This window comes from Salvelinus fontinalis, unplaced genomic scaffold (assembly GCF_029448725.1).
Source record: "Salvelinus fontinalis isolate EN_2023a unplaced genomic scaffold, ASM2944872v1 scaffold_0339, whole genome shotgun sequence".
Classification (NCBI taxonomy): Eukaryota; Metazoa; Chordata; class Actinopteri; order Salmoniformes; family Salmonidae; genus Salvelinus; species Salvelinus fontinalis.
Window position 1 is genome coordinate 116,243 of NW_026600548.1, and position 21,791 is coordinate 138,033.

The window sequence follows — 21,791 nt, forward strand, 5'->3', positions numbered from 1 at the left end:
ACTGTCAGAGTTCACTTCATAATCCATCGCTGAACTTGTTCACTGTATGAGTAAAGTCTTAGATTGTCATCTGTGCTCAGAGATGCTCTTAACGAAAAATTTAGTTCAGGTCGGTGAGAACAAACTGTTGTGACCAACAGTTACTCTTTCCCCACTTTGTCATGTTTGTGTCCGCCTGTCTGTCTGCCTGCCTGCCTGCCTGCCTACCTGTCTGTCTGTCTGTCTGTCTGTCTGTGCAGCGGTTGTGTTCAAGGCTGGTTAGTCCCCCAAGCCCTACTCACTTCACCTCGGCCCTGCCCTGCCCACCTCACTTCACCTCGGCCCAGCCCAGCCCTCCCCACCTCACCCCAGCCCAGCCTAGCCCAGGCCAGAGAGGAACAGAGCAATATGAATCAAAGATTTATTAGCTGTATTCATGCCCATGCTGGGCTCTTCAAAGGCCTGTCTGCCTGTGTGTGTGTGCGTGTGTGTGTGTGTGTACGTGCGTGTGTGCGTGCCTGCATGTCTCCCTGCTTGCTATTGTCAGACACATCTGGGTGGATCCATTTCTCTGCTTTTCAAGGCCAGTTTTTGTTTCGCAAGACCCATCTTCCCCCTCCTCACCAGAGACAGAGGCTACCCTGGTCACGCCAACATTCCACAGCCAGATAGACAGGCTACCCTGGTCACGCCAACATTTCACAGCCAGATAGACAGGCTACCCTGGTCACACCAACATTCCACAACCAGATAGACAGGTAGACATTCTACCCTGGTCACACCAACATTCCACAGCCAGGTAGACAGGCTACCCTGGTAACGTCAACATTCCACAGCCAGATAGACAAGCTACCCTGGTCACACCAACATTCCACAGCCAGATAGACAAGCTACCCTGGTCACGCCAACATTCCACAGCCAGGTAGACAGGCTATCCTGGTCACGCCAACATTCCACAGCCAGGTATACAGGCTACCCTGGTCACGCCAACATTCCACAGCCAGATAGACAGGCATATGGACAGGTGAGCAGGCAGACAGACAGATAGATAGATAGACAGGTGGGCGTGTGAGCAGACAGACAGGTAGACAGGCTACCCTGGTCACGCCAGCATTCCACTGACACACAGACAGATAGACAGACAGGCAGGGAGGGAGGCAGGCAGACGGGCAGGTGAGCAGACAGGCAAACAGACAGGCGGGCGGGCGGAGAGTGAAGAGACAGACAGACATTATTGAAACCTATAGAGTGATTGTTTTGATGTCACACTCACACACACTAACTCCGTATCTCTGTGGATAGACTAGGTCAGCTTGGGCCACTTCACTGAGGTGTTTAATATGTGTGTGTGTGTGGGTGCGTGCGTGCTACATGCCAGTTCATTTGTCCTGAGCGTCTGCATCCCCAGCCCCAACTCCCAGCCCCTTGGTTTACTTCATTAGTGGCTGTGTTTACATGGTGTTATGGTTTGCTTGGCCAGAGCCCACACCTGCTTCACTTTACCTCTGTCACTTTGGCTGCCCTAACAGAGACACATGACCCATTACCAGTGTGATTACACTGCAGAGGGAACATTGGACAATAACATCAGGCTGCTCCAGGGAGTCCCAGAGGGGAGAGAGCTAGCTGCTATATGACCGTGTTCCAACATCCTTATTACTCACTCAACAGACTGGGAAATAACTCACATAGACACAGAGGAATCTGCCAGCTGAGCTCTCTGTCTCTCCGCTTCTTGGTTTTTCTCCCTCTGTTTGTTTTTTGGTTTCTCTCTCTCTGTTTTTCTGTTCTCTCTGTTTTTCTGCTCTCTGTCTCTTTCTTTCCCCCTCTCTATTGCTCTCTCTCTCTGTCTCTCTCTCTCTCTCCATCTCTGACTAGACATGAGTGACTAAGATCTCAGCAACGTGGACATTGCTCAACCATATTGTTATTAGCAGTAACACATCAGCCGTAAAAATGTTTAGACATCTCTGAGAGTCTAAAGCAGCCCATAAATATACAGTGAGTAGAATGTTTAAGTCACCCTCTCTACATCTACTGTTCCTGAGAGTCTACTCAGAGCCACCTGTTAGTAAGAGATGAATCGTACAACACAGACTGGAATTCAATCAAACCTGCCCCACCAGTTTACGCGGTATCTATCTTTGTTTACAAACTACGACCTGCGCAATATGAGTTTGTTTGATTGAATTCCATTGAAGTGATGAGTCCTAAGACAACACATACTGTAGATGTTAAGATGTGGATAATAAAACCAGCCTTACTGTAGCAATTAATGGGGTATAAAACATATAATATAACATTTGGATCTGTAACATTACTGTAACATTTTGCGGGTCTTATAGATATAGATAGACACTAGATAGATAATTCTTACTGTAACAGTTGGCGAGTTAAGGGTTAATTAGGGTAAAGTGCATTGCTCAAGGGTACATCAACAGATTTTCACCTTGTCGGTTCAGGGATTCGAACTAGGGACCTGTCGGTTACTGGCTCAATGCTCTAACCCAGCGGTGTCAAACTAATTTTGTTCCAGGAGCCCCTATTTGGTCGAGGTCCAGGGGCCACACCAAAAATTGGCTATATTTTCGCTCCGTTAAAAATAGTTTTCTATCCATCGTTTTGGGAATTTTCAATGCTCCCGGACTGTCTAGCTTTCATTTCTGGGATTATTAGCGAGCTCGACAGAGTCAAGAAACTGTATGATTGTAGGTCCATTATCATTTATACTCAGTTTTGATTTTTTGGTTTTAGTCATTTTAAAGTATATTGAGTTCGTTCCCCCTCGAGTGCCCGGACACACCTGCTCTAACCTGCTAGGCTACCTGCTGCCCTATACAGTGTATAGATCAGTCTCACTGTAACAGTTGGTGGGGTCTTATAGATAGATATACAGTATATAGATCAGTCTTACTGTAACAGTTGGTGGGGTCTTATATATATATACACAGTATATAGATCAGTCATACTGTCACAGTTGGTGGGGTCTTATAGATATATATACAGTATATAGATCAGTCTCACTGTAACAGTTGGTGGCGTTTTATAGATATATATACAGTATATAGATCAGTCTCACTCAGCGGCGGCTACGATTTAACAGTGGCAGCCACTATTTAGCAGCGGCGGCAATGATTTAGCAGCGGCGGACACGATTTAGCAGCGGAGGCCACGATTTAGCAGTGTCGGGCACGATTTAGCAGTGTCGGGCACGATTTAGCAGTGTCGGGCACGATTCAGCGAGTTTAACAGCGGAAGCCACGATTTAGCAGCGGCGGCCCTGATTTAGCAGTGACGGGCACGATTTAGCAGCGGCGGCCACGATTTAGCAGCGGCGGCAACGATTTAGCAGCGGCGGCAACGATTTAGCAGAGGTGGCACGGCGGCCCTGATTTAGCAGTGACGGGCACGATTTAGCAGCGGCGGCCACGATTTAGCAGCGGCGGCAACGATTTAGCGGCGGCGGCAACGATTTAGCAGAGGTGGCAACGATTTAGCAGTGACGGGCACGATTTAGCAGCGGCGGCCACGATTTAGCAGCGGCGGCAACGATTTAGCGGCGGCGGCAACGATTTAGCGGCGGCGGCAACGATTTAGCAGAGGTGGCAACGATTTAGCGGCGGCGGCCACGATTTACCAACAGCGGCAACGATTTAGCAGCAGAGGCCACGGTTTAGCAGCGGCGGCGCAGATTTACCCATGGCGGCCCTGATTTAGCAGCGGCGGGCACACGGCGGCCCCGATTTAGCAGCGGCGGGCACGATTTAACAGCGGAAGCCACGATTTAGCAGCGGCGGGCACGATTTAACAGCGGAAGCCACGATTTAGCAGCGGCGGGCACGATTTAACAGCGGAAGCCACGATTTAGCAGCGTCGGGCATGATTTAGCAGCGGAGGCCACGATTTAACAGCAGCGGGCACGATTTAATGTATATAGGGGAAACACTGGTCTTACTGTAACAGTTGGTGGGGTCTTGTGTCCCGTTGATGTTGCCGTAGTCGTCGACGGTAAGGAACCACTGCGTCCGGCTGAACAGCTGTCGTATGCGTACATCTCCCCCTTCCATGTAGTCGTAGTTCCGTGCGTGGTGCTCGTGCTTGGAGCAGTTCATGATGGCGGCCAGCTGCTCGGGTGTGCAGTTGCTGCAGGCCACACACACGCTGCCCAGCAGGAAGATGAGGTGAAGGTACAGTCCCGACAGCAAGTTAGGCAGGTTGCATGGCAGTGGCATCCATCTGGGCATTATAATGCACTGCTGTGGGGCGCCACGGACAACATGCTGAAATACTGCTGTCTGCTCCGGCAGACAGAACAGAACAGAGTGCCAGACGGAGCCCTCCTAGCGCTGTTCACTAGGAGCCTGGACGGGCTGGTCCCCCTAACCTGTGACCTGTAACCCCTGGCTGGGGCGCTGAGGCCAGCTGGTGGGAGGTGGAGTGGGTGGAGGGTAGGAGGGTTGCAGAGTGACCAGGCACTAGTGTGATGTCTCTCTCTGTTTGGAGCTGTTGTCTGTCTCTCTGTTGTAAGGACACAAGGCTGTAGGTTGATGTCCGTCAGTCTGTCTCACTGTCTCTCTGAATGAATGAGGCCAGTCTTTATGTTGATGTCCGTCAGTCTGTCTCACTGTCTCTCTGTATGAATGAGGCCAGTCTTTATGTTGATGTCCGTCTGTCTGTCTCAGTGTAATCCTCACTGTGTGTGTCGGCTGTGTGATCCCGGCAGAGGAGACCGTCGTCCAACAGCAGACATTGTCTTGTCTGTTTCCGGATGTTTCCAGATGTTTCAGGGGTTCTGTGGAGGCCAGAGCTGTGGAAGAGAAGGATGTTTGTGTGTGTGTTAGATGTCTGCAATTTCTCCAGCCTGTAATTTAGACAGCAGTCCAGTGGATGTGGATCTACAGTATACTACTACTCACTCCCACTTGGATAGTCTGATTCCCAGACAGTGTTGAGTGTTAAAGTGAGGAGTTGAGCTGCAGTGCTGAATGTAACACTGGACATCTGCTTTAGGTTTGTAACCTTGCTCTAGTAGCCGGTCCCTCTTAATCCCAGTGTGTAGTGGTTTACCAAACTGTCCCCAGACCAGTCTTCTGCCTACTGTACTGTACCTTACTGATCTGTGCTTTCAAAACCTATTCAATTAGCAACAACACTGATTGTCATATGTCCGATTTCATAGATTGTGTTGTCAATGGCTCTATCGGTCTCTGCGATCTTGTTGTTGTCATTTGTCTCAGACAGAGTTGTCTGGAAATGGAAATGGAAGCTGTGCATGCTCAAGATGTGATTCTCAAAAGATGGCAGCTCAAGATGCGAGTTCAAGTTCCTGAATAAAGTCAAAAAAGTGAAGTGAAATGAAGTCTCCTTTAGTGTGTGTGGATAGATGGAAATATCCTAGAGCTGCTATCTCTATATTTCTATATATATCTCTAAACCTCTATCTGTAATATCTGTATCTGTCTGCAACACGTCTATAGACTTTCAGTCAGTCTCAACAGATAAACAGAAGCCTCACCAAACCCTGAGCTCCTATACACACATTCACTCATCAATTCACTGAATCACAAATAATCCAACAACTCTTAATTCATTTCCTAATACATTTCCTAAAAGTTTTCTTACTGCAGAGCAGTTCTTAACTGAATTGACTGGTTCAATAAAATGTAAATAAATATAGAGAGAACGAATAGAGAAGAGTTGAATAAAGTTGGAATAAAAACTTACATTAGTATGGAGCGTTTAGAGATGAAACAGTTAGTGGTATTCCTCTTCCTTAGAAGCTTTAGAGTTCCTGTGATCCCACTGCTCCTGATCACTGACAACCTGTGTGTGTGTAGGTGTGTGTGTGTGTGAGAGAGAGAGAAAGACTGTATGTATGTGTGTGCATGTCCCTGGGACTTCTCAGTTAGTCAGTGCTTTAGCAGCCAGGCTCTCCTCTCTGTAGTGTGAGCTGTGCAACATCCTCCCTGTCCGTCTGTCTGTCTGTTGTGGGCTAGCAGGGAAGGCTAGCTCAGTCAGATAAATGTCTCTCTGACCTCACGCAACAGCAATTAGCTCCCAGCCACTCAGCTGTCACTGGTGGAGCGAGAGGGAGACAGAGAGGGAGAGAGCGAGAGTACCCCCGTTCATCACCAACCCTCGCCCCAAAACTCCCCCCTTCTGTTCCACCCTGTCTCTCTCTCTCTCTCTCTCTCTCTCTCTCTCTCTCTCTCTCTCTCTCTCTCTCTCTCTCTCTCTCTCTCTATCTATCTCTCTCCGTCTCTCTCTCTCCGTCTCTCTCCTCTCTCTCTCTCTCTCTCTTTCCGTCTCTCTCTCCTCTCGCTCTCCGTCTCTCTCTCTCTCTCTCTCTCTCTGTCTCTCTCTCTCTCTCTCTGTCTCTCTCTCCTCTCTCTCTCTCTCCGTCTCTCTCATGCTTTATCTCTATTTTTCTCAATTTCTTTCTCTCTCTCTTTCTCTGTTTTACTCTCTTTCTGCCTCTTTCTCTGTATCTCTCTGTATCTCTCTCTGTATCTCGTTTTCTCTCTGTATCTCTCTGTTTTTGTCTGTTAGTCGGCCAGTCATCCTGAGAGGGAGCTATAAACATGAAGGATTAGCTGATTGTCTCCTGGTCTGCTCCTGGAAAGTCATTCTTACATTAGCATGCTCTTTCAACGACCAGCGCAGCATCTCTCTCCCCCTTTCCCACCAAATGCCCCCTCACTTAAACGCTTTAGCATGGTTTCAAATATCAACTCCTGTATCACTTTAAAGTGAGTTAGAAAACAGTACCTTGAATTAAAGAGCGGGATGAGATTATCACACAAAATGATAAACATCCAAAGACCAACCTTTCCCCTGTTATTGTACACGTCGCAATCATTCACTGGGTGTCTTTAGTAGCTTTGAGCCATCGTTAGAGAATAAGGGATTCATCCACCGCCAGACCTAAAGATCAAAGCCCTAGATAAATTCACACGCTGGCAGCCTTCTATTGGGGCAGATAGAACCAGAAGGCATTACCTCTCTCAGGTACTCATCTCCCTCCGGGGTAAAGCACTCTTTCACTTTCCATGTTTGTTATTAAAGCCCAGAATTTATCGCCTCACAAACCTGGCCTCTCCTAGGACTGGACACTTCAGAGAGTTTATATGGTCCCTCATGACGAGGGCTCTCGTGGCGAGAGGGAGAATACTGAGGAGTTTCTGCCTCCCTCTCATCTGCTGAACTCAACTGGGTCATAAACACCTCATTGATTAGGTGTCAGTCAGGACCCAGCGTGTGGTTGTGGTGTGTGTGTGTGTGTGTGTGTGTGTGTGTGTGTGTGTGTGTGTGTGTGTGTGTGTGTGTGTGTGTGTGTGTGTGTGTGTGTGTGTGTGTGTGTGTGTGTGTGTGTGTGTGTGCATGGTTGTGATATTTCAATGTTTTCTGCTCTAGTAATCTTTTATGGCCAAGGTTTTTAATATTTATGTGGCATTGAAACCATGTTGTTATTTTTTGCAATAAAAAGTGATCCACATGTTCACAAAGCGCATCACAAGATGCCTTGGCAGCTTTAAAGCCAATAATGATGTAGGCTACTGTAAACACACAGCACCATATATCACCATTGTGTATCCATATATCACCATTGTGTATACAACCAGACACCTGCTCCTTCCTCGGTGCGCGCTGCTTGCTAGGGCATTGTGAACTGTGGTGGCGTTGTGGTCTAAGTAACGCACTCCAGCTCCGAGCATCACGAGTTTGAGCCCAGTGCTTGGCAATAGTAAAAAAAAAAAAGTGTGAGTGCAGAGGAAGGAGTAGATGTCTAAGCAGCACGCTCCGAGCTCCAAGGAAGGAGCAGATGTCTAAGCAGCCCGCTCCGAGCTCCAAGGAAGGAGCAGATGTCTAAGCAGCGGGCTCCGAGCTCCAAGGAAGGAGCAGATGTCTAAGCAGCCCGCTCCGAGCTCCAAGGAAGGAGCAGATGTCTAAGCAGCACGCTCCGAGCTCCAAGGAAGGAGCAGATGTCTAAGCAGCCCGCTCCGAGCTCCAAGGAAGGAGCAGGTGTCTAAGCAGCGGGCTCCGAGCACCGAGGAAGGAGCAGATGTCTAAGCAGCGGGCTCCGAGCTCCAAGGAAGGAGCAGGTGTCTAAGCAGCCCGCTCCGAGCTCCAAGGAAGGAGCAGGTGTCTAAGCAGCGGGCTCCGAGCTCCAAGGAAGGAGCAGGTGTCTAAGCAGCGGGCTCCGAGCACCGAGGAAGGAGCAGGTGTCTAAGCAGCGGGCTCCGAGCAGCGAGGAAGGAGCAGGTGTCTAAGCAGCGGGCACCGAGGAAGGAGCAGGTGTCTAAGCAGTACAGTGGAGTTAATCCACTAGGCTTACAGTGCATTCAGAAACTATTTTGACCCCTTGACTTTTCCACATGTTGTTATGTTACAGCCTTATTATAAAATGGACTAAATAAAATCCCTCATCAATCTACACACAATACCCCATAATGAAAATGTATATATCACATTTACATAAGTATTCAGACCCTTTACTCAATACTTTGTTGAAGCATATTTGGCAGCGATTACAGCTTCGAGTCTTCTTGGGTATGACGCTACAAGCTTGGCACACCTGTATTTGAGGAGTTTCTCCCATTCTTCTCTGCAGATACTCTCAAGCTCTGTCAGGTTGGATGGGGAGTGTTGCTGCACAGCTATTTTCAGGTCTCTCCAGAGATGTTTGATTGGGTTCAAGTCCGGGCTCTGGCTGGGCCACTCAAGGACATTCAGAGACTTGTCCCGAAGCTACTTCTGCGTTGTCTTGGCTGTGTGCTTAGGGTTGTATGTGAACCTTTGCCCCAGTCTAAGGTCCTGAGCACTCTAGAGCAGGTTTTCATCAAGGATCTCTTTGTACTTTTCACTGTTCATCTTTCCCTCGATCCTGACTATTCTCTCAGTCCCTGCCGCTGAAAAACATCCCCACAGCATGATGCTGCCACCACCATGCTTCGCCGTAGGGATGGTGCCAGGATTCCGCCAGACGTGACGCTTGGCATTCAGGCCAAAGAGTTCAATCTTGGTTTCATCAGACCAGAGAATCTTGTTTTTCATGGTCTGAGAGTCCTTTAGGTGCCTTTTGGCAAACTCCAAGCAGACTGTCATGTGCCTGAGGAGTGGCTTCTGTCTGGCCACTCTACCATACAGGCCTGATTGGTGGAGTGCTGCAGAGATGGTTGTCATTCTGGAAGGTTCTCCCATCTCCACAGAGGAAGTCTGGAGCTCTGTCAGAGTGACCATCTCCCTGACAGAGGCCCTTCTCCCCCGATTGATCAGTTTTGCCAGGCGGCCAGCTGTAGGAAGAGTCTTGGTGTTTCCAAACTTCTTCCATTTTAGAATGATGGAGGCCACTGTGTTGTTGGGGGGGAACTTCTGGGATCTGTACCTCGACACATTTCTGTCTCGGAGCTCTACGGAAAATTCCTTCGACCTCATGGCGTGGTTTTTGCTCTGACATGCATTGTCAACTGTGGGACCTTATATAGACAGGTGTGTCCCTTTCCAAATCATGTCCAATCAATTAATTGAATTTACCACAGGTGGACTCAAAGTTTTTTTTTTTATAAATATGCAAACATTTATAAAACCTGTTTTTCGCTTTGTCATTATTGGATATTGTTTGTAGGTTGATGAGGAAAAACAATGATTTAATCCACTTTAGAATAAGGCTGTAACGTAACTAAATGTGGAAAAAGGGAAGAGGTCTGAATACTTTCTGAATGCACTGTATATATATATATATAGATGAAAAACACACTGTATATATATATAGATGAAAAACACACTGTATGTATATATAGATGAAAAACACACTGTATATACACTGCTCAAAAAAATCATCAGCCAGGAAGCATAGGAACTGAGAAGTGGTATGTGGTCACCACCTGCAGAACCACTCCTTTATTGGGGGTGTCTTGCTAATTGCCTATAATTTCCACCTGTTGTCTATTCCATTTGCACAACAGCATGTGAAATTTATTGTCAATCAGTGTTGCTTCCTAAGTGGACAGTTTGATTTCACAGAAGTGTGATTGACTTGGAGTTACATTGTGTTGTTTAAGTGTTCCCTTTATTTTTTTGAGCAGTGTATATATATAGATGAAAAACACACTGTATATATATATATATATATATAGATGAAAAACACACTATATATATATAGATGAAAAACACACTGTATGTATATATAGATGAAAAACACACTGTATATATATATATATATATATATAGATGAAAAACACACTGTATATATACAGTGGGGCAAAAAAGTATTTAGTCAGCCACCAATTGTTCAAGTTCTCCCACTTAAAAAGATGAGAGAGGCCTGTAATTTTCATCATATGTACACTTCAACTATGACAGACAAAATGAGAAAAAGAAATCCAGAAAATCACATTGTAGGATTTTTAATGAATTTATTTGCAAATTATGGTGGAAAATAAGTATTTGGTCACCTACAAACAAGCAAGATTTCTGGCTCTCACAGACCTGTAACTTCTTTAAGAGGCTCCTCTGTCCTCCACTCGTTACCTGTATTAATGGCACCTGTTTGAACTTGTTATCAGTATAAAAGACACCTGTCCACAACCTCAAACAGTCACACTCCAAACACCACTATGGCCAAGACCAAAGAGCTGTCAAAGGACACCAGAAACAAAATTGTAGACCTGCACCAGGCTGGGAAGACTGAATCTGCAATAGGTAAGCAGCTTGGTTTGAAGAAATCAACTGTGGGAGCAATTATTAGGAAATGGAAGACATACAAGCTCACTGATAATCTCCCTCGATCTGGGGCTCCATGCAAGATCTCACAATGTGGGGTCAAAATGATCACAAGAACGGTGAGCAAAAATCCCAGAACCACATGGGGGGACCTAGTGAATGACCTGCAGAGAGCTGGGACCAAAGTAACAAAGCCTACCATCAGTAACAAACTACGCCGCCAGGGACTCAAATCCTGCAGTGCCAGACGTGTCCCCCTGCTTAAGCCAGTACATGTCCAGGCCCATCTGAAGTTTGCTAGAGCATTTGGATGATCCAGAAGAAGATTGGGAGAATGTCATATGGTCAGATGAAACCAAAATAGAACTTTTTGGTAAAAACCCAACTCGTCGTGTTTGGAGGACAAAGAATGCTGAGTTGCATCCAAAGAACACCATACCTACTGTGAAGCATGGGGGTGGAAACATCATGCTTTGGGGCTGTTTTTCTGCAAAGGGACCAGGACGACTGATCCGTGTAAAGGAAAGAATGAATGAGGCCATGTATCGTGAGATTTTGAGTGAAAACCTCCTTCCATCAGCAAGGGCATTGAAAATGAAACGTGGCTGGGTCTTTCAGCATGACAATGATCCCAAACACACCGCCCGGGCAACGAAGGAGTGGCTTCGTAAGAAGCATTTCAAGGTCCTGGAGTGGCCTAGCCAGTCTCCAGATCTCAACCCCATAGAAAATCTTTGGAGGGAGTTGAAAGTCTGTGTTGCCCAGCAACAGCCCCAAAACATCACTGCTCTAGAGGAGATCTGCATGGAGGAATGGGCCAAAATACCAGCAACAGTGTGTGAAAACCTTGTGAAGACGTACAGAAAACGTTTGACCTCTGTCATTGCCAACAAAGGGTATATAACAAGGTAGAGATAAACTTTTGTTATTGACCAAATACTTATTTTCCACCATAATTTGCAAATAAATTCATTAAAAATCCTACAATGTGATTTTCTGGATTTTTTCCCCTCATTTTGTCTGTCATAGTTGAAGTGTACCTATGATGAAAATTACAGGCCTCTCTCATCTTTTTAAGTGGGAGAACTTGCACAATTGGTGGCTGACTAAATACTTTTTTGCCCCACTGTATATAGATGAAAAACACACTGTACATCTATTAGACTATTTCAGTGGTTTTACTAGAGACCCAGTTCGCAGGTTAAGGTCATGTTTTTACCCAGACCAGAGACCACACTGGAGGTTAAGGACAGGGTCTTTACCCAGAGGTTATACCAGAGACCATACTGGAGGTTAAGGACAGGGTCTTTACCTAGAGGTTATACCAGAGACCATACTGGAGGTTAAGGACAGGGTCTTTACCTAGAGGTTATACCAGAGACCATACTGGAGGTTAAGGACAGGGTCTTTACCTAGAGGTTATACCAGAGACCATACTGGAGGTTAAGGACAGGGTCTTTACCCAGAGGTTATACCAGAGACCATACTGGAGGTTAAGGACAGGGTCTTTACCTAGAGGTTAAACCAGAGACCATTCTGGAGATAAGGACAGGGTCTTTACCTAGAGGTTAAACCAGAGACCATACTGGAGGTTAAGGACAGGGTCTTTACCTAGAGGTTAAACCAGAGACCATTCTGGAGGTTAAGGACAGGGTCTTTACCTAGAGGTTAAACCAGAGACCATTCTGGAGGTTAAGGACAGGGTCTTTACCTAGAGGTTAAACCAGAGACCATTCTGGAGGTTAAGGACAGGGTCTTTACCTAGAGGTTAAACCAGAGACCATTCTGGAGGTTAAGGACAGGGTCTTTACCTAGAGGTTAAACCAGAGACCATTCTGGAGATAAGGACAGGGTCTTTACCTAGAGGTTATACCAGAGACCATATTGGAGGTTAAGGACAGGGTCTTTACCTAGAGGTTAAACCAGAGACCATTCTGGAGGTTAAGGACAGGGTCTTTACCTAGAGGTTATACCAGAGACCATTCTGGAGGTTAAGGACAGGGTCTTTACCCTCACAGTCATGACATAGCCCATTTTCTCCGCAGGTGGTCTAAGTGTGTACATGTAGTGTGTGTACAGGTAGTGTGTGTACAGGTAATGTGAGTACAAGGAAGTGTGGGTACAGGTAGTGTGGGTACAGGTAGTGTGGGTACAGGTAGTGTGGGTACAATGAAGTGTGGGTACAGGTAGTGTGGGTACAGGTAGTGTGGGTACAGGTAGTGTGGGTACAGGTAGTGTGGGTACAGGTAGTGTGGGTACAATGAAGTGTGGGTACAATGAAGTGTGGGTACAGGTAGTGTGGGTACAGGTAGTGTGGGTACAGGTAGTGTGGTTACAGGTAGTGTGTGTACAGGTAGTGTGGGTACAGGTAGTGTGGGTACAGGTAGTGTGGGTACAGGTAGTGTGTGTACAGGTAGTGTGGGTACAGGTAGTGTGGTTACAGGTAGTGTGTGTACAGGTAGTGTGGGTACAGGTAGTGTGTGTACAGGTAGTGTGGGTACAGGTAGTGTGGGTACAGGTAGTGTGAGTACAAGGAAGTGTGGGTACAGGTAGTGTGGGTACAAGGAAGTGTGGGTACAGGTAGTGTGGGTACAAGGAAGTGTGGGTACAAGGAAGTGTGGGTACAGGTAGTGTGGGTACAGGTAGTGTGGGTACAGGTAGTGTGTGTACAGGTAGTGTGTGTACAGGTAGTGTGGGTACAGGGAGTGTGGGTACAGGTAGTGTGTGTACAGTAGTGTGGGTACAGTAGTGTGGGTACAGTAGTGTGGGTACAGGTAGTGTGGGTACAGGTAGTGTGGGTACAGTAGTGTGGGTACAGGTAGTGTGGGTACAGGTAGTGTGGGTACAGGTAATGTGGGTACAGGTAGTGTGGGTACAGGTAGTGTGGGTACAGGTAGTGTGGGTACAGGTAGTGTGGGTACAGGTAATGTGGGTACAGGTAATGTGGGTACAGGTAATGTGGGTACAGGTAGTGTGGGTACAGGTAGCTCAGTTCTGTTTGGTCTCTGCTTTGCTCAGCTCCGTCTTTGCTCAGCTCTGTTTGGTCTCTGCTCTGTTTGGTCTCTGTTTTGCTCAGCTCTGTTTGGTCTCTGCTTTGCTCAGCTCTGTTTGGTCTCTGCTTTGCTCAGCTCTGTTTGGTCTCTGCTTTTCTCAGCTCTGTTTGGTCTCTGCTTTTCTCAGCTCTGTTTGGTCTCTGCTTTGCTCAGCTCTGTTTGGTCTCTGCTCTGTTTGGTCTCTGCTTTTCTCAGCTCTGTTTGGTCTCTGCTTTGCTCAGCTCTGTTTGGTCTCTGCTTTGCTCAGCTCTGTTTGGTCTCTGCTTTGCTCAGCTCTTTTTGGTCTCTGCTCTGTTTGGTCTCTGCTCTGCTCAGCTCTGTCCGGTCTCTGCTTTGCTCAGCTCTGTTTGGTCTCTGCTTTGCTCAGCTCTGTTTGGTCTCTGCATTTCTCAGCTCTGTTTGGTCTCTGCTTTGCTCAGCTCTGTTTGGTCTCTGCTTTGCTCAGCTCTGTTTGGTCTCTGCTCTGTTTGGTCTCTGCTCTGCTCAGCTCTGTCCGGTCTCTGCTTTGCTCAGCTCTGTTTGGTCTCTGCTTTGCTCAGCTCTTTTCCGTCTCTGTTCAGCTGTGCTCGTCTCTGTTCAGTCTCTGCTCAGCTCTGTTCAGCTCAGCTGGCCTTTACAGCAGAACAGCACAGGAAGTAGACTGGCCGCAGGCACGACAGACCTGCGTGAGTACACCTCTTTAACTTCTCTACCTCTCTCTCTTTCTTTATCTTACTTATTTTCTCTCCCACCCTCCTTATCCTCCTCTCTCTCTCGCTCTCTCCGTCTCTCTCTCCGTCTCTCTGTCTCTCTCTTTCAGTTTTATAGTAGATAGGTTATTGAGTAGCGTATAGTAACTACCAGAGGTATGTGCTGCGTCCAACCGAGAGGTCAGTCTTTAAAACCTCACTTTTCCTGCTAATTGATTCAGCTCATTGTTAAATCTGCAACGGCCAATAGAGCCTGAGAGGGCTGAGGTGCTTGGGATGGGACACGTTTGCAGAAACAAGCTAACACGCTAACAGAGCTCTGGAGGGCCAAACCTCCACTCTTAAAGTCAACTCCAGATACAGCCTGTTGTTAGGGATAGCCTTCTTACTCAGAGCTGAAGACTACTGTACGTGGTTCAGAAGAGCACTTACGTTCCAAATGGCACCCTATTCTGTATGTATTTCACTACTTTTGACCAGGGCTCATAGGCCCCATAGGGCTCTGGTCAAAAGTAGTGCACTTTATAGAGAATTGGGTACAATTTGGGAGAAACAACCATAGTAAGTTAGACCAGAAGTATTTCCTTAGCACAATTTCCTGAAGACATGAAGGTACATTTACAGGACAGGTTATGTATTTTATTCTCAGATTCCTAAGCACAGAACACTTTGTGTACTTTGTGAAACTATCTAGACCTGCAGTATCAGTGTGAGTGTTGTTACGAGCGTCCAGTCTCTCTAGCTGTATCTTTCCTTATAATGTAGGAGCAGGGTTTATGGACTGTGGCTGATGGGGTGTCTGCAGGGGAGAGTTATGGTTTGGGGACAAATTACTGGTGACAGCTTCCAGGTAACACTTGACTTTTACTGGTTACTGTCTAATCATAGACCAAGGTCCAGCAGCTTGTGCTCCAAATGGCACCCTATTCCCTATATAGTGCACTGCTTTTGACCAGAGCCCTGTATTGGCCCTGGTGAAGAGTAGTGCACTATAGAGAATAGGGTGCTATTTGGGGCGTAGCCATACACATCAAACACAGACTGGACCTCAGTCCACCCAACAGGTTGGTTAAACAGCAGGTTAGTTACAGTGGAGGCAGGTGAGGGCGGCTCCTACTATTCACTGTAAAGAACGAATGGAGCGGCAGCAAACATATGGAACCACATATTGATGTGCTTGGTACCGTTCCATTCGTTCCGGTCCAGCCACCACTATGAACCCGTCCTCCGATTTAAAGTGCCGCCAGCCAGTTGTAATGCCTCTATAGTCTCTTGTGTGAGATTGGGTTCTGGGTGCAGAATGCCTCATTGGCAGGATCAGAATAGGATTTCCCTGTTGGTTCTGTCCATTGGTGTTTCCAGCGAACCACTTCTCCTGCTGACACAGTGCTACATCCACTAGTTAGAGTAGTTCCCACTATTAGGCTACGCTGACATCTTCCTCCACACACGCAGGCACACACACACACACACACTGCCAGCGCACCACTCTTTAAAAGCATTCCTGGGTGGAGGCGTATCTGTGTGTGTGTGTGTGTTCCTGCTTCGTCCTGTCTTGTAGTGAAATGAGCAGGGTTACTCTGTGTGTGTGTGTGTTCCTGCTTCGTCCTGTCTTGTAGTGAAATGAGCAGGTTACTCTGTGTGTGTGTGTGTGTTCCTGCTTCGTCCTGTCTTGTAGTGAAATGAGCAGGGTTACTCTGTGTGTGTGTGTGTGTTCCTGCTTCGTCCTGTCTTGTAGTGAAATGAGCAGGTTACTCTGTGTGTGTGTGTGTGTTCCTGCTTCGTCCTGTCTTGTAGTGAAATGAGCAGGGTTACTCTGTGTGTGTGTGTGTTCCTGCTTCGTCCTGTCTTGTAGTGAAATGAGCAGGTTACTCTGTGTGTGTGTGTGTTCCTGCTTCGTCCTGTCTTGTAGTGAAATGAGCAGGTTACTCTGTGTGTGTGTGTGTTCCTGCTTCGTCCTGTCTTGTAGTGAAATGAGCAGGTTACTCTGTGTGTGTGTGTGTTCCTGCTTCGTCCTGTCTTGTAGTGAAATGAGCAGGTTACTCTGTGTGTGTGTGTGTTCCTGCTTCGTCCTGTCTTGTAGTGAAATGAGCAGGTTACTCTGTGTGTGTGTGTGTTCCTGCTTCGTCCTGTCTTGTAGTGAAATGAGCAGGGTTACTCTGTGTGTGTGTGTGTTCCTGCTTCGTCCTGTCTTGTAGTGAAATGAGCAGGTTACTCTGTGTGTGTGTGTGTGTTCCTGCTTCGTCCTGTCTTGTAGTGAAATGAGCAGGTTACTCTGTGTGTGTGTGTGTTCCTGCTTCGTCCTGTCTTGTAGTGAAATGAGCAGGTTACTCTGTGTGTGTGTGTGTTCCTGCTTCGTCCTGTCTTGTAGTGAAATGAGCAGGTTACTCTGTGTGTGTGTGTGTTCCTGCTTCGTCCTGTCTTGTAGTGAAATGAGCAGGGTTACTCTGTGTGTGTGTGTGTTCCTGCTTCGTCCTGTCTTGTAGTGAAATGAGCAGGTTACTCTGTGTGTGTGTGTGTTCCTGCTTCGTCCTGTCTTGTAGTGAAATGAGCAGGGTTACTCTGTGTGTGTGTGTGTTCCTGCTTCGTCCTGTCTTGTAGTGAAATGAGCAGGTTACTCTGTGTGTGTGTGTGTGTTCCTGCTTCGTCCTGTCTTGTAGTGAAATGAGCAGGTTACTCTGTGTGTGTGTGTGTTCCTGCTTCGTCCTGTCTTGTAGTGAAATGAGCAGGTTACTCTGTGTGTGGATGGATGATATTTAAGGTCAGTTATTCCCAGGTTTAGACTGTTTGGGTTTAGCTCTTGCTTTCTAAATTCCACCGTAAACGGGGAGCTCTAGGGATGGAGCCGACAACATTAGCCCTGCACTATAAATAACACACACACACACAGCATGTGTAACTACCAGACAAGCAGACCTGTCTCCAACAACACTGGATCAGCTATCAGAGATCACCATCTTACAGTGAAGAATACAAAGAAGATGTGTTGTTGCAGAATCAAAATGGCTTTTACTCATATCCTGTTACTGAAGGAAGATGATGATAATGATTGAAGATGTTACATGACTCACCATGAAACAACAGTATCCTGTGAAGAGGAATAGAACAGTCTGATCTGGAACAGCAGTCAAGGAGAGGACACAGAAAACACACTCAGACTGTCCCTCTGTAAACCAGTTCTTTAAAGCGTCTCTTCCTGGGTCCTAACGCATACTTTCACAGCAGCAGTAAAAGGTGACAGAGAGTCACAGCCTAGGTTGTCACTTACAGCTCAGGTCAGGGTGGAGGTGTCAGCTCAGGTCAGGGTGGAGGTGTCAGGGTGGAGGTGGCAGCTCAGGTCAGGGTGGAGGTGTCAGGTCAGGGTGGAGGTGTCAGCTCAGGTCAGGGTGGAGGTGTCAGCTCAGGTCAGGGTGGAGGTGTCAGCTCAGGTCAGGGTGGAGGTGTCAGCTCAGGTCAGGGTGGAGGGGTCAGCTCAGGTCAGGGTGGAGGTATCAGCTCAGGTCAGGGTGGAGGTGTCAGCTCAGGTCAGGGTGGAGGGGTCAGCTCAGGTCAGGGTGGAGGGGTCAGCTCAGGTCAGGGTGGAGGTGTCAGCTCAGGTCAGGGTGGAGGGGTCAGCTCAGGTCAGGGTGGAGGGGTCAGCTCAGGTCAGGGTGGAGGTGTCAGCTCAGGTCAGGGTGGAGGGGTCAGCTCAGGTCAGGGTGGAGGTGGCAGCTCAGGTCAGGGTGGAGGGGTCAGAGGAACCCTACAGATAGTCTCAGATTTTTTTATTTTTTTATTTCACCTTTATTTAACCAGGTAGGCTAGTTGAGAACAAGTTCTCATTTGCAACTGCGACCTGGCCAAGATAAAGCATAGCAGTGTGAACAGACAACAACACAGAGTTACACATGGAGTAAACAATAAACAAGTCAATAACATGGTAGAAAAAAGAGAATCTATATACAATGTGTGCAAAAGGCATGAGGTAGGCAATAAATCGAATAATTACAATTTAGCAGATTAACACTGGAGTGGTAAATCATCAGATGATCATGTGCAAGAAGAGATACTGGTGTGCAAAAGAGCAGAAATGTAAATAAATAAAAGCAGTATGGGGGTGAGGTAGGTAAATTGGGTGGGTAGTTTGCAGATGGACTATGTACAGCTGCAGCGATCGGTTAGCTGCTCGGATAGCAGATTTTTAAAGTTGTTGAGGGAGATAAAAGTCTCCAACTTCAGAGATTTTTGCAATTCGTTCCAGTCGCAGGCAGCAGAGAACTGGAAGGAAAGGCGTCCAAATTAGGTTTTGGCTTTAGGGATGATCAGTGAGATACACCTGCTGGAGCGCGTGCTACGGGTGGGTGTAGCCATCGTGACCAGTGAACTGAGATAAGGCGACACTTTACCTAGCATAGCCTTGTAGATGACCTGGAGCCAGTGGGTCTGACGACGAACATGTAGCGAGGGCCAGCCGACTAGGGCATACAGGTCGCAGTGGTGGGTCGTATAAGGTGCTTTAGTAACAAAACGGATGGCACTGTGATAAACTGCATCCAGTTTGCTGAGTAGAGTATTGGAAGCTATTTTGTAGATGACATCGCCAAAGTCGAGGATCGGTAGGATAGTCAGTTTTACTAGGGTAAGTTTGGCGGCGTGAGTGAAGGAGGCTTTGTTCCGGAATAGAAAGCCGACTCTAGATTTGATTTTGGATTGGACATGTTTGATATGAGTCTGGAAGGAGAGTTAGCCAGACACCTAGGTACTTATAGATGTCCACATATTCTAGGTCGGAACCGTCCAGGGTGGTGATGCTAGTCGGGCGTGCGGGTGCAGGCAGCGAACGGTTGAAAAGCATGCATTTGGTTTTACTAGCGTTTAAGAGCAGTTGGAGGCCACGGAAGGAGTGTTGTATGGCATTGAAGCTCGTTTGGAGGTTAGATAGCACAGTGTCCAGGGAAGGGCCGGAAGTATACAGAATGGTGTCGTCTGCGTAGAGGTGGATCAGGGAATCGCCCGCAGCAAGAGCAACATCATTGATGTATACAGAGAAAAGAGTCGGCCCGAGAATTGAACCCTGTGGTACCCCCATAGAGACTGCCAGAGGACCGGACAACATACCCTCCATTTTGACACACTGAACTCTGTCTGCAAAGTAGTTGGTGAACCAGGCAAGGCAGTCATTAGAAAAACCGAGGCTATTGAGTCTGCCGATAAGAATATGGTGATTGACAGAGTCGAAAGCCTTGGCCAGGTCGATGAAGACGGCTGCACAGTAATGTCTTTTATCGATGGCGGTTATGATATCGTTTAGTACCTTGAGCGTGGCTGAGGTGCACCCGTGACCGGCTCGGAAACCGGATTGCACAGCTGAGAAGGTACGGTGGGATTCGAGATGGTCAGTGATCTGTTTGTTGACTTGGCTTTCGAAGACCTTAGCTAGGCAGGGCAGGATGGATATAGGTCTGTAACAGTTTGGGTCCAGGGTGTCTCCCCCTTTGAAGAGGGGGATGACAGCGGCAGCTTTCCAATCCTTGGGGATCTCAGATGATACGAAGGAGAGGTTGAACAGGCTGGTAATAGGGGGTGCGACAATGGCGGCGGACAGTTTCAGAAATAGGGGGTCCAGATTGTCAAGCCCAGCTGATTTGTATGGGTCCAGGTTTTCCAGCTCTTTCAGAACATCTGCTATCTGGATATGGGTAAAGGAGAAGCTGGGGAGGCTTGGGCGAGTAGCAGCGGGGGGTGCGGGGCTGTTGGCCAAGGTTGGAGTCGCCAGGTGGAAGGCATGGCCAGCCATTGAGAAATGTTTATTGACGTTTTCGATTATCACGGACTTATCAGTGGTGACCGTGTTATCTAGCCTCAGTGCAGTGGGCAGCTGGGAGGAGGTGCTCTTGTTTTCCATGGACTTTACAGTATCCCAGAACTTTTTGGAGTTAGAGCTACAGGATGCAAATTTCTGCTTGAAAAAGCTGGCCTTTGCTTTCCTGACTGACTGCGTGTATTGGTTCCTGACTTCCCTGAACAGTTGCATATCGCGGGGGCTCTTCGATGCTATTGCAGTTCGCCACAGGATGTTTTTGTGCTGGTCGAGGGCAGTCAGGTCTGGAGTGAACCAAGGGCTATATCTGTTCTTGGTTCTGCATTTTTTGAACGGAGCATGCTTGTCTAATATGGTGAGGAAGTAACTTTTAAAGAATGACCAGGCATCCTCAACTGACGGGATGAGGTCAATATCCTTCCAGGGTACCCGGGCCAGGTCGATTAGAAAGGCCTGCTCGCAGAAGTGTTTTAGGGAGCGTTTGACAGTGATGAGGGGTGGTCGTTTGACCGTGGACCCGTGGCGGATACAGGCAATGAGGCAGTGATCGCTGAGATCTTGATTGAAGACAGCAGAGGTGTATTTGGAGGGCAAGTTGGTCAGGATAATGTCTATTAGGGTGCCCTTGTTTACGGATTTAGGGTTGTACCTGGTGGGTTCCTTGATGATTTGTGTGAGATTGAGGGCATCAAGCTTAGATTGTAGGGCTGCCGGGGTGTTAAGCATATCCCAGTTTAGGTCACCTAACAGAACAAACTCTGAAGCTAGATGGGGAGCGATCAATTCACAGATGGTGTCCAGGGCACAGCTGGGAGCTGAGGGGGGTCGGTAGCAGGCGGCAACAGTGAGAGACTTATTTCTGGAGAGATTAAATTTTAAAATTAGAAGTTCGAACTGTTTGGGCATAGACTTGGAAAGTATGACAGAACTTTGCAGGCTATCTCTGCAGTAGATTGCAACTCCTCCCCCTTTGGCAGTTCTATCTTGACGGAAAGTGTTATAGTTGGGTATGGAAATCTCAGAGTTTTTGGTGGCCTTCCTAAGCCAGGATTCAGACACGGCAAGGACATCAGGGTTGGCAGAGTGTGCTAAAGCGGTGAGTAAGGCAAACTTAGGGAGGAGGCTTCTGTTGTTGACATGCATGATGCCAAGGCTTTTTCGATCACAGAAGTCAACAAATGAGGGTGACTGGGGACATGCAGGGCCTGGGTTTACCTCCACATCACCCGAGGAACAGAGGAGTAGTAGGATGAGGGTGCGGCTAAAGGCTATCAAAACTGGTCGCCTAGAGCGTTGGGGACAAGGAATAAAAGGAGCAGATTTATGGGCGTGGTAGAATAGATTCTGGGCATAATGTGCAGACTAGGGTATGGTGGGGCACGGGTACAGCGGAGGCAAGCCCAGGCACTGGGTGATGATAAGAGAGGTTGTATCTCTGGACATGCTGGTCTCAATGGGTGAGGTCACCGCATGTGTGGGGGGTGGGACAAAGGAGGTATCAGAGGTACGGAGGTATGGAGAGTGGAACTACGGGGTCCATTGCAAACC

General features: G+C 47.6%; 2 protein-coding genes across 2 annotated transcripts in view; one reads left to right on the plus strand and one right to left on the minus strand.

Annotated features, from left to right (window-relative positions):
* Positions 1–6,114, minus strand: part of LOC129845699 (fibroblast growth factor 7-like) — a 59,810-nt gene extending 53,696 nt beyond the window's left edge. The window contains exons 1-2 of the mRNA XM_055913584.1: positions 5,704–6,114; positions 3,935–4,786 (exon numbers count right to left, since the gene is read on the minus strand). Of these exons, the coding sequence (XP_055769559.1) occupies positions 3,935–4,223 (289 nt within the window). The 5' untranslated portion in view covers positions 4,224–4,786; positions 5,704–6,114. The remainder of the gene's footprint in view (positions 1–3,934; positions 4,787–5,703) is intronic.
* The window catches only part of LOC129845697 (protein FAM227B-like), a 106,305-nt gene that overhangs the window by 67,824 nt on the left and 16,690 nt on the right, over positions 1–21,791 (plus strand). The gene's annotated exons all lie outside the window — the stretch shown is intronic.